This window comes from Nuphar pumila, chromosome 11, assembly GCF_984573655.1.
Source record: "Nuphar pumila chromosome 11, dmNupPumi1.hap1.1, whole genome shotgun sequence".
Classification (NCBI taxonomy): Eukaryota; Viridiplantae; Streptophyta; class Magnoliopsida; order Nymphaeales; family Nymphaeaceae; genus Nuphar; species Nuphar pumila.
Genome location: NC_143259.1, coordinates 38,953,856 through 38,967,244, shown reverse-complemented (window position 1 = coordinate 38,967,244; position 13,389 = coordinate 38,953,856). Strand labels below are relative to the sequence as shown.

At 47.5% G+C, this 13,389-nt stretch overlaps 1 protein-coding gene across 3 annotated transcripts in view; it reads left to right on the top strand.

Moving 5' to 3' along the window:
• LOC149822285 (SKP1-like protein 21) overlaps positions 1-13,389 on the top strand; it is a 128,574-nt gene that overhangs the window by 66,654 nt on the left and 48,531 nt on the right. For 2 of the 3 annotated variants that reach the window (XM_089980969.1, XM_089980970.1), the window contains exon 9: positions 8,437-12,950. In XM_089980969.1, coding sequence (XP_089837095.1) covers positions 8,437-8,617 — 181 coding nt within the window. In that variant the 3' untranslated portion in view covers positions 8,618-12,950. Of the gene's footprint in view, positions 1-8,436; positions 12,951-13,389 lie in introns of those variants that run through there. The other variant, XM_089980971.1, reaches the window with a different exon arrangement.

The window sequence follows — 13,389 nt, the reverse complement described above, 5'->3', positions numbered from 1 at the left end:
GCAATCTCACAATCTCCCTGACATAGAGGTCTGCCAAGCTATCCAGTGACTGACTGAGCCGTATAGGGAGGAAATGCGCCGATTTAGTGAGTCGATCCACGATCACCCAAATCGCATCGTGTTTCCTCCGCGTCCTCGGCAAACCGACGATGAAGTCCATCGTGATGTCCTCCCACTTCCATTGTGGAATCTCCATTTGCTGCACCACTCCGCCTGGTCGTTGGTGCTCGATCTTAACCTGTTGGCAAGTCAAGCACTTCGAAACGTACTCGGCTACGTCCCGCTTCATTCCGTTCCACCAATATCTGCGCTGCAACTCTTTGAACATCTTTGTGCCGCCCGGGTGGATCGTGTACTTGGACTTGTGGGCCTCAGTGAGAATCTCATCTCTCAAAAAAGGATCTTCTGGCACCCAGAGACGATCCTTACGCCATACACCTCCTTCCTCACTCAGTCGGAAGGGGGTATCGGCCCGCTGCGCTAGAGCCTTCAGCTTGTCATACTGCGCATCGATCTTCTGACTGACAAAGATCTTTGACAATAGCTCAGGCTGAGCTACCATGCTGGAAAGACTGATCGAAACTGGAGTGACCACAAACGGTTCCCACGATATCAGATCCTCGACCAGCTTCCACCCCGCAAACAACAAATTTACGGAAACGCTGGGAGACTTGCGGCTCAGAGCGTCGGCCACAACGTTCGCTTTTCCTGGGTGGTAGGACAAGGTAAAGTCGTAATCCTTGAGGAATTCCAGCCAACGTCGCTACCTCATATTCAGCTCCTTCTGCGAGAACAAAAATTTTAGGCTCTTATGATCTGTAAAAGCCTCGAACCGCTCCCCATACAAATAGTGCCGCCATATCTTCAATGCGAAGACTACCGCTGCTAACTCCAAATCATGAGTCGGGTAATTCTTCTCATGTATTTTAAGTTGGCGCGATGCATAGGCGATCACTCTATCGTTCTGCATTAAGACGCAACCCAAACCTGTCCCGGAAGCGTCTGTGTAAATCACGAAGCCGCCTTGACCCGAAGGTAAGGCCAAAATGGGAGCAGTCGTAAGACGTTCCTTTAACCTCTGAAAACTGCTCTCACACATGTCGTCCCACACGAACCTAGCTTCTTTCTTCAGGAGCTGCGTCAAGGGTAGAGAGATCTTAGAAAAGTCCTGGATAAAACTTCGGTAATACCCAGCTAATCCAAGAAAACTCCGAATGTCACGAACATTCCTCGGTTGCTGCCAACTGAGTACAGCCTCAACTTTCGCTGGATCCACGGACACACCTTCCTTGGAGATGACATGTCCCAAAAACATGATCTCCTCGAGCCAAAACTCGCACTTAGAGTACTTAGCGAACAACCGCTCCTTTCGCAAGGTTTCGAGAATAACTCTCAAGTGCTCACGATGTTGCTCCCAGCTATCTGAATACACCAAGATGTCGTCGATGAACACGATCACGAAGGTGTCCAAAAAGGGTTTGAACACCCTATTCATGAGATCCATGAACGCTGCAGGAGCGTTAGTGAGTCCAAAGGGCATAACCGTAAATTCGTAATGCCCATACCTGGTCCGGAAGGCCGTCTTGGAGATATCATCTCCCTTAATTCTGAGTTGATGGTACCCAGATCTAAGGTCGATCTTTGAGAAGATCCTGGCCCTCTGCAACTGATCGAACAGATCCTCGATGCGCGGCAACGGGTACTTATTCTTTATTGTCGCCTGGTTAAGCATCCGATAATCGATGCACAACCGCAATGATCCGTCCTTCTTTTTCACGAACAAGACGGGAGCTCCCCAGGGCGAGACACTGGGGCGAATGAATCCCTGATCCATCAACTCCTGCAACTGCTTCTTGAGCTCTGCGAGCTCGGCTGGCGCCATCCGATATGGAGCCTTAGAAATTGGCGCAGTACCCGGCAGCAACTCGATGCTGAACTGCACCTCGCGAGGTGGAGGAAGGCCTGGCAGTTCCTCCGGGAAGACGTCTGGGAAATCTCGAACAATCTCCAAGTCTCCCATCGGGACTTGCGTCGGCCCGGACTGGATGACACTGACCAAAAAGGCAGTGCATCCCTTCCTCAGGTAGCTCTGCGCCTTCAACGACGAAATCAACTTGCTCACCCGAACGGGTTTCAGGATCTTGAATTCCATCTTGGGCATTCCTGGTGGAGATAAAACAATCCTACTATCTCGGCAGAAAATCTTGGCATGATACTTGTGCAGCCAATCCATGCCTAGGATGACGTCAAATTCTGTCATCACTAGCAGGATAGCACAAGCCGGTAAATGCCGATCTGCTAAGACTACGTCCAACTCTGGTACGTAGGCCGCACAAATGGTATTTTTCCCAATCGGGTTATACACTTCAAGAGTATTATGCAAGGGTTTTACAGGTATGTGCAAACACTCGGCAAAATTTACCGAAATAAAAGAGTGTGTGGCACCACAATCAAAAAGCACAAAGGCCGCTTGGTTAGCGACAAAAAGGGTACCTTGCACTAGGTCGCCCTTGGTCAACTGCTCAGCCTTGGCTGAGTAGACACGTCCCGGCGCCCTCTTTTGACCGCTCGTCTGTGGTGGTGGCGACTGATACTGCTGTTGCGGCAGTGGCGGCCGAGGGAGCAAAGGTGCTCCGCTGGTCTGCCTGGAATCATCAGCCGCCTTTTTGCGGCAATCACGGACGTAGTGGCCCATCTTGCCACAATACAGGCATCCGCCTGTGTCGAGCGGGCACGCCTGCCCAAAGTGAGATCGCTGGCATCTGGGGCATACGCTGCCAGCCTGCTGCCTGGCTGGAGGATTGCCCTGTGGCCGTTGACGCTTCGAAGGAGGATATCGTTTCCTTCCTCCTTCGCTCTTTACAGGAAGGAACGGTCGTTTGCCTGAGTCGCCGGAAGGTGTCTTCGGCTCACCACCCGTAGCGGGTGGCCTCCTGCCCTGAGCACTCTTAGTGCGCTCCCATGCTTCACTCAGAACGGTAGCGGCAGCAACTGCCGCAGAGAAGGTCGAGGGCATGCTCGTTAGGACCCGATGCATGAGTCCCTCCTTCAGCCCCCGAACAAACTTTCCTGCTCGCTCGCGATCATCCGCGAACAGGTTAGGGCAGTAGGGTTCCAAACTCTGGAATTTGGCGATGTAATCCGTCAAACTCGAATTGCCCTGGCAGAGCTCCAAGAACTCCACCTTCTTCTTCTCCCTTGCGTGAGGTGGGAAGTAGTTCTCCAAGAAAGCCTTCCTGAAAGCTTCCCAAGGAATGGGCGAAATTCCCGAAAACTGCACACCCCGCGCCATGTCCCACCAACTGCGGGCATTCCCCTTCAGCCTGAAGGTCCCGAAAAGCGTCTTCTTGTCATCGGGTACTGACAAGACCTCGTACACTCGTTCTACCTCCTTCACCCAGTTATCAGCCATATCTGGGTCCGGCTTGCCGTCGAAGGTCGGGGGGTCAAGCTTCAGAAATTTCTCATACGTCACTGCGGTATGCGGGATCGGCTCAGGAACGGGCGCTGGTTCCCTTTGGGAACGAATTTGGTCTCGCATAGCCGCTGCCAGGGAACCCAGGGAATCCATCACGAATCCCCGCTGATCTGACCATTCGTCAGCAGACCCTTCGTTCGAGTTCCTTGCCATCCTTGGAGTAAACAAGGAATACCCATAATTAGAAATTTTAGGAAACTCAAAACAAGCAAAAACATAAGTACTATTCATGTTTAACATGAGTAGTTTATGAAACCCCAACAATGCTGGTATACACACAAAACACGTCAAGCCACTTAACTTAACAATGCCTTGAGCACCTACTAAGCAAGAGGAAAAGTATACTCACAGTGCGATGCGGATGCCCAATGGTCAAGAATCCTTGCTTCCCTTAGCTCTGATACCAAGTTGTAACACCCCAAAATTTCAAGCTTGCAAACCTTTCGAAAAAAAAAAGACAAGAGACTAAAAAGGAATCTCTTCATCTCAGAGATGATTTACGAAATCAGCGGAAGACTATACTTTTATTAATTTCAGAAAGGCAAGCTGACAACTTTGAGCGCGTTAGCTAAAAGAACCAAAACGCACAACACATGCTACTTGCGGACACTTGGAAAAGCCACTTTCATTTAAGAAGTTCTCCAAATAGTACAAAATTAGGATCTCCCAAGGAAAATCCGTTACAAAACCCCAAACAACAGGACGCGAGCTAAGAGCAGGAAGAAGAACGTCTTGGAGCCATCTAGCCATCGCGCCATCGCCTGTGGTGTACCTAATCATCACCTGTACCCATAGAATGGGTTAGTTTCACGAAAAACTAGTAGGCGCACAAGAGAGACTACAAGGATCTGAATTATGTAATTTAATTCAGTAAGTTACACAGTTTAAAGCAAATATGCAGTTAAACATGTGAGCAATGCATGCAGATAACCAGTGCAAACGCGTAAGTAGTGCAAGCGAATACGTAGTGCAAGTGAATAAGTAGTGCAACGAATCAGTAGTGCAAGCAAGTCGGTGGTGCAAGCGAGTCAGTAGTGCAACGAATCAGTAGTGCAGCGAATCAGTAGTGCAACGAATCAGTAGTGCAGCGAATCAGTAGTGCAAGCGAGTCAGTAGTGCAGCGAATCAGTAGTGCAGCGAATCAGTAGTACAACGAATCAGTAGTACAACGAATCAGTAGTGCAGCGAATCAGTAGTGCAACGAATCTCACGGCCCAGCAACCAAAGTGAACAGACTTTATGTTCCGATATTACTGGCCTGCGGGTACGCGCAGGCAAAACATAGAAACAACTGAGACTAGTTCGGGCGTCTATTATTCTATGTATTTTCAATAACCCGAATAGCTAGTTGAGTCCGCTCCAAAGGGGACGGCTTTAGCCGAGAGAGGATTCCCCAGAGGCTGAAAAGCAGTGCCACGGATGCATCCAACTTCTGCAGAAGTGTTAAGCTAACTATTGTAGCCCCTTTCCCCTAACTCCAATGACTGGGGAGGCCGGATCTTTGCCCGTGGGGTGGTTGTTAACAACCTGTCCATTGGAGTTTTTGTACCGATCTGTCCTCTCCCTTGACAGACAACCAGAAGCGAACGGGTGCGTTAGGGGTTGCTTAACTAACGACCCATTCTATGCTGTGGTCTTTAAACCACTCGAGCATCTTGCCTGTGAAGGCGAATGTGAGGCCATTTATGTGATTACAACAGTTTGCATTTAGCGTTGTTCGAGGTCGCACGACCGTCTCATCCGATCATCGCAGTACTAGACGTGTCGTGCACGACTATAAGTACTCTACGATAAAGGGGGTATAGCTCCTCAATAGAAGCCTCAACAGGAGTGTTTCACAAAGATGTAAAGTTTATCAACTTTACTCTATCTTTTGAAACAACAGTACCTTGTGCCAACATGATGCATGTGATTATCTCGAATCACATCCGCTATCGGGGTATCTACATGTCTCGCATGACTCGATACCGGCCTCGATAGACGAGATACGGGTTTCTCAACAGAACACCCGCTAAGAAGTTCGCTCGCTCCCGACTAAACTCTTGTCGCAAGAGGGAGAGTGGTAAATGCTCCTTGCATCCTCCACGAGGATGCCCTTAAGGCATCCGCAAAGAGCAAGAACCTGCACGTCATCTGCAACAGCCAGGCAATACCAACACGTATGCAAAAGCAAGAGGCTAGGCGCAGAGCGCGACGGCAAGGTAAAGGGCAAGGATTTGCGAAACCGCATCCTTGAGTGAAGTGGATACTCGTATAAATATATACATATATATATATATATATATATATATATATATATATATATATATATATATATATTCAATGGTCGCTTTTAGTTCAATTGAACTTAATTCAAATATCCAAGTCTTCCGTGCAATTTTCCCCTACCTTGGAGGGTTACGAGCTTGCTGACGTCTGCGGACGTACACGATTGACGGCTCGGGTCGCAGAGCGCGAGTGGGATCCGTCGTAGCTGCAAATATGCGATATTAACAAGCAAACTCTGACAAAAGCAAAAGCAAGGCAAAGACTCGACTTTTCCGATACATAGGGTTGGGGCCAACCGTCCCAATTGACTCGAAAAGAAGATGGGGCAGGATCAAAAGACTCTAGCTGCCAAAAGAGGGGTGTAGTCAAATGCGAACAGACGACTCACGCTACTAGGAATTCCTCGTTGGAGACCAACAATTGTAATGATCTGTCCCCATCACGATATAGCTTCCAAAGATTCCCCGGGCTTGTCGGCCAAGGGTATCGGCTTGCGCACAAAGGGCAGGGGGCCATCGGCCCCTGCTGGCAACAAAAAGGCAGGGGCCATCGGCCCCTGCTGGCATAACAAAAGGCAAGGGCCATCGGCCCCTGCTGGCATAATAAAAAGGCAGGGGCCGATGGCCCCTGCTGACAAACTAAAAAGGCAGGGGCCATGGGCCCCTGCTGGCACAAACAAAAGGCAGGGGCCGATGGCCCCTGCTGGCATAACAAAAGGCAAGGGCCATCGGCCCCTGCTGGCATAATAAAAAGGCAGGGGCCGATGGCCCCTGCTGGCATAACAAAAGGCAAGGGCCATCGGCCCCTGCTGGCATAATAAAAAGGCAGGGGCCGATGGCCCCTGCTGGTACAATAAAAAGGGGCAAGGAGGAGGGGCTCGGCCCCTCCCCTGCCGTAACAAAAAAAACAGGGAGGAGGGGCTCGGCCCCTCCCCTACCGAAACGGAGAGCAGGGAGGGGTGTCGTGCCCCTCCCCTGCTAAAAGGGGGCAAAGGGAGGGGGTTTGACCCCTCCCGTGGCCACACAGAGAAATGAGGGAGAGAGAGAGAAGAGACAGAGAGGGAAAAAAGGGAGAAAGAAGAAGCGATGGCGTACCAGGGGGTTTTCGGAGGAACTCGCCGAAGAGGAGCTCGCCGGAAGGAAAAGGGGGGGGGGTCGCCGATGTCGGTGGCGGCGGCTGTCGGGGGTCGCCGGCGTCGGTGACCGTGGACGAGCGAGAGAGGGAAACGGAGAGACAGAGAGCGAGTGGCGGTGAGGGGGGTTTCGTAACCCTCCTCCCGCCTGCCTCGCTGTCTTTTAATGACAGCGAGGGGCGGTGGCCCGGGTCGGGTCCGGGTCGGATCCGGATCCGGCCCAAACCAAATTTTTTTTTTTTTTGATATTACAAGAAGGAGAAGAAGAAGAAGAAGAAGAAGAAGAAGGAGAAGGAGAAGAAGAAGAAGGAGAAGAAGAAGAAGAAGAAGGAGAAGGAGAAGGAGAAGGAGAAGAAGGAGAAGAAGAAGAAGAAGAAGAAGGAGAAGGAGAAGAAGGAGAAGAAGAAGGAGAAGAAGAAGGAGAAGAAGAAGAAGAAGAAGGAGCAGCAGCAGCAGCAGGAGAAGGAGAAGGAGAAGGAGAAGGAGAAGGAGAAGAAGCAGGAGGAGAAGGAAAAGGAGAAGGAGAAGGAGAAGGAGAAGAAGGAGAAGAAGAAGAAGAAGAAGAAGGAGAAGGAGGAGGAGGAGGAGGAGGAGGAGGAGGAGGAGGAGGAGGAGGAGGAGAAGACATATTATTTGCCTATGGCTTGTATTATGTCTATTGTTGAGAAGAAGAAGAAGAATACATTGTTTTTCTATTACTTGTATTATATCTATTGTTAATTTTTTTGTATACATGATTTTATTTGTTGTGTATTGTTCATTTACATTGTTAGTTGTATGGTTTGTTTATTCAAGTTGTTAATTTATTCTTAATTTGTTTGAGCAGGTTAAGGTTATGTAATATAATTGCTTTACAGTGTTCAACGACATATTATTTGTCTATTGCTTATTGTTGATTGATTTTATGTTGTATACATGTTTCTTATTATGTTTTTTTAATTGGGGTACCCCCTAGGCCTTTTTAGGTTTCTCACCGCCTATGCTCTGCCTAGCACCTATGACAACTAAGTTGATGTTCATTTCTGACCAAAAGTAGATTCTGTTAACCCTAACCAAGTCCAGTTTTATCTATATTATATATATAATTACATAAATTCACACACATACGCAGATACATATATATATATATATATATATATATATATATATATATATATATATATATATATATATATATATATATATATATCCGCACCAGTATGGCGATATTTTTTATTGATGAGGAATAACAATTGTAGATTGTTAATTTGATTTATTGCATGAATTTATACATGATGAATTGATGATATGATAATTGTTTTTAGTTCATTAGTGTTAACTTAAAACCGTAAAAAAATAATTATATATACCCTTCCCACACCCCCACACCCAAGTTTTTTTAAAGTGCCACATCGCTGCATTCACACCTGCACCTATGTGACATAGGTTATAGTATGTTTTTTTTTTAAAATTATAATAATGTTGTCATGAATTCTATTATTCTGTTATTTATTTGACTTGAAATGCTCTCTTTATACCATTCTCCATCTTCTGACAATTCTGATATTTGTATAAGCAGGGAAGTTGAAGATTTTGCTAGGAGACTGAATTCAGATTGGCCTGAAAGAATGCAGGAAATTCTTTCATTAGGACAAGAGAGAAGACAAGCTCCAATATCTATTGCTGGTGACACTTCCTTGAGACGATTTACACGTAAGATCTTCTGCTTACTTTCTTTTGTTATTCGTGTTAACCAGTAGGGAACAGTTTACATTAATATTTCTTGCAACCAGTAGTCCTCCAGTTGTTGAAGTTGAAGACTTGCTGATATTTTCATGCCCTTTGTGAAATTTGATTTCTTTTTTTGATGTTTTTATCATATTGCAACTTTTCAAGCTACATGCATTTAGCTAGCAGAAGTGGACCTGAGTTCGTGTTTCATTGCAACACTCAGGGTGATGAGACTGAAATTTTGATTGGTCTTCAGATTTGGATGATATCTTTTGGCTCTCTCAAAGTGCTCTCAGTTATAGTGCACCTGATTACTTTTTATGTTTGTTTAGCTGGGGTGCCTATTAATTTCTCTTCTACAGGTTAATTTTGGAGGTTGGCGGTGGCCTCAAGGGTCTCAACTGTAGTATAAAGTGTTTGATGTTTGATATGGATTAGCTATTGAGACACATTCTTGCTGCTTTTTCTCACAAATTATATCTGAAATACTTTCTAAAGGATCGTTTTGAAAAAGTCTCAAGTGGTAACTAAAATGGGTTCAGAAGGATTGTAAGAGCCATGCATATCTATTGGCTTAAGTTGCTGCAGTGACATATTAGGGAAACATTCGCGAAGTGATTAATGTGAAAATGATAGACCATCATTCCCCCAAATAAATGGTAGGCCTAGAAAGATCTGAAGTTGGGTACTGTTCATGTTTTGAACTCCCAAAAAGGAAACAAATATTCAGTTGAATTTAGGCAGATCTGATACGTGCGAGTGATAGGTGACAGTTATTTTGTGATATAGGTCTCAGAAAAACCAGAATATGGTTATACTTCTGGTTTGGACCTTGAAAGGTGCCAAGTATAGCTTGTTTACTATTTTGATTTCTTAATGTTAAGTCTGATACAATGTTGTCAATGTCGTCGCGAATCTCGTATCATATAGGCCAGAAATTGATGCGAAACCAAGCTGATTCGGCTTATTTTTAAATATTTTTAAAAATGGTTTAAAATAAAATTCCATAGTATTTAAATAGTTTTTGTGATGTGTCATCTGCTGGTTAAAAATTGGCCGATTCAGTTCAAAATCAGAAACAGCAGATTCTCTGAATCTTTTGATAATGATTGTGACAACATTGGTCTGGTATATGAATCTGGGCTTATTCCTGAGCCATAAAAGGTTAGTCTTATTTTTGAATTATATCCGCCCAAACTAAGAAGGGTAAGTGAATATACAATCATGGTTCAAAACCATAATGGGTATCATCATTCACATATGCCTGTGTTTGGGAGATGTTTGTGTTGGTGTTAACAACCATTATTTATAGTGGCCATCAACAAGTTCAGCAACTCTTGTTATCCTTATTCAATATCAAAATTCTATGGTAGTGCTTTATTTTAGATTGCACGACCAAGGTGATTTTGTAATTTTAGAGCACATGCACTTTTCTTATAAGATTTTCTGATCTTTTAAAAATCTTGGGAAATGCATTTATGATTTTTATATATTTATAAGAATATGTTTCATGGTATTATCCAAGATAAGCACTATCAGCAAATTTTTATATTTATCGAGGGTAATAAGAGTTGGTGACATTGTTAACATTCATTGTGGTTTTTTATGTGTACGAACTGTTAGATGGATGAAGTGGATACAAGCTAGAGGTGGTTTATGAGATGTACGAGTATCTTTCTATTGAAGAGGCATTTTTGCAAGGCCATGGTAAGATCAATGTGAGAAAGAGTTCCTGTAGTTGAGTTTGACATGTGGCATAACAAAGAATGTCTAAGGTTAAGATGAATACTCACAAAAAGACAAAAATGGTTGACCACAACACCTCAAGGCTAAGTACAAGAATACCCCCATAATAATAATATGTACAAAAGATGGAGGGTAGCACAATTACTAGCAATACACATGTGACATCTCTCAACACTCCCCTCAAACTTGAGATGATGTAAATACAACTATATAACTGATGCAGGACAGGACCCGATTGGGCCCATCGTGCCACCCGATCCGCCACAAAGGACAGATGAGGGCCTTCACGTGTATGACCCCCTTGCAGGTACGGAGCCGCGACGCAGGGAGGTACCCCTGCGCACCTACTCCAGGCGTGGTGGAGTTCGCACATCACAAAACCAGCAAACAGATGGAAGTTGACCCGGATCACGGTTCAGATCCAAACCTGGACCCGCGACCCGGGTCCAGTAAATAGCCTTTAAAAGGCCCACTCCTAGGGTTGCGTGGGCAGACTGTTTTGAAAGCTTCAGCCGTCATTCTCTTTTTGCACTTTTGCTTATTCCTTATTACTTGCATCCTGTTTTCCTTAATTTCTTTACTGTTAGTTGTTTTCCTCATTGTTTATTGAAACTTATTGAGATTAATAAAGAGATTCAGCCACACCGATTCACTGTGGGCCTCTGTTTTCACTCCTCCTCCGACGTAGGCTGCATCAAAGTGGTATCAGAGCCGACGCCCACCTTCATCAGCGATATGGCTCTTGAAGCAGGGACCGATCCGGTACGAGGCGAGGAACGTGAGGAGGCTTGCAGCGAAGATTCGATGCTGCGTGTGATGGATGTGCTAAAAAAAATCCAAGAAAACATGCTGCGGATGAGCAAGGACATTACCGGTCTGTCAAAAAGAATGGATGGCTTCGATGAACGACTGGTGACCCTTGAATCATCCAGGACACAACCCATAGTCGCAGGCGCAGATCTGGTGGATGGCGCGGCGACAGGCGTGAACCCCGACCTTTCTTCAATCTGTCCTCCGAACCAACTTCAGCACAGTCGTATCCCTTCGCTCCCGACGGCACCGATGCACACCCCCAATCCGGGTACTTTCCAGCTGCCTCGGGGCGTTTTGATGGGTGACTTTCATTCTGTGGGGGTACCGAACTCAAGGCAGCTAGCCAATGTGGCTGCATCGCAGGCGACCCTGCAGGGACTCGGCGTCCCACTGGGTCCATTTGCAGTCCCGGTTCTGGGGTACCAACACCCTGCAACCACGTCGCAGGCCGGCCCGAATCATCGGGACCCCAGTATTACGCTGGGCCCATCTGTAGGCCTAAGCTCGTGGCAACTTGGGGCACTATAGGCCGGGACGGGACGACAGGGCCCTAGCGTTTCTCTGGGTATCTCATCGGGCCCTGTTCTATCGACCCGACCCAGGGAGACAGCCTGCTACCCCCCTGACTTAGCGCGCGGAGGCCTAGCGACCGCGTACCCGCGCACTGGAACAGGGGGCCCCTGCTGATAGGATTGAACCCAGGAGGGTCCGGTCCAGCCCTCATGACTACAGGGCCCGGGCTCGAGTCGCTGGGACCGTCCGTTGGGTCTCAGGGAGCGGGTCTGGACCCAGAACCCCTTCATCCGGCTTACCCCGTTGGGTCCGGTTCGCGGGCTGTCTCAAACCAGATCCAACTCATTAAATTTTATCCCCATGATGGACCCACTACCGACCCAGACCCATATCGGACCCGGACGGAGCTCCAGTTTGGATTTGAGCCGGGTCAAAACCAGACCCATAATCTTATGGATCAGGGATCAAGTTCAAACCAAGCCTCTTATCCCCACAACTCGAACCTCGATCCAACCCATCCATATCTGGGTCCGACTAGTAGTGTAGGAGCGGGCCCGATCCATATCCCATCGGGCAAATCAACCCATCAAGAGAACCACCAGACCCTGTACCTAAAACCAAACCCACCTGTCCACCCAACCCTGACCCAGAACCCACTACATCACCCGACCCTGACCCAGAACCCACTACATCACCCGACCCAACACCATATTCCTAACCCACAACCATATTATGCCAACCCTACCCGCCAGGAACCCGAACCCCATCAGAACCCTCCACCCTACCTTGGACTTCCAGTCATCCCAGTACCCCAATACCGACCGCAGATGGTGCCCACCCACGGGCAAGCCAGACCGAGGCAATGTCAGCAGGAACCGGCGCGCCCTGACCGCCGACCCCTCATCGGGAGAGTTCGACAACACCAACATCCCGGCGAGCAGTACCACACTACGGACAATGAAGCAGTATGGGACAACGACATCTTCTGGAACGAGCATCCTGCAGGAATGGTGGAGCCGCAGCAGCAGAGAGCACCAGAACACTCCTCCACTTACGGGGTGAAACTGGATCTTCCGGAATTTGCGGGGCGATTCGATGCGGAGCAGTTCTTCGACTGGTCTTATGCAGTGCAGTTCTTCTTCGACTATCACACCGTCGCTGAACATCGTCGTGTCTCACTAGCGTCTACGCGATTGAGAGGCCTAGCACAAACATGGTGGGTGGAGCTACAACGATTGAGGGAGCGGCAGGGATTAGAACGCGTACAGTCGTGGGAGGAAATGCAAAGATTGATGCAGTCAAAATTTGTGCCTTCGGATCACGCCGAGCGAGCCTACAAGGAATACCTGACCCTGCGCCAAGGCTCCTGAATTGTAGCAGAGTACACTGCGGAGTTCCATCGTCTTTCCCTACGTGTGCAGATCGAGGAAACAACCCGCCAGCAGGTCACGAGGTACATTTCGGGTCTCCGTCCTGCTATCTCCGATGATTTTAGTTGTGTCACGGTTGAGACATTAGATCAGGCCAGCAGTTACGCCATGAATATCGAGGACAAGCTGAAAAGGAGGCAAGAATATAGGACTTCCCGTAGTGAACCCACCAGTCGACCTAAGTCGGGTTTCTCAACCAGGGGAGCAAGCTCCCTTAGTGATTCAAAGCCTAGAGCAGACTTTAGCAAACCTGACCAGTCAGGCCTAGCTTTCCACACCCGGTCTAAAGCCAAACCTAG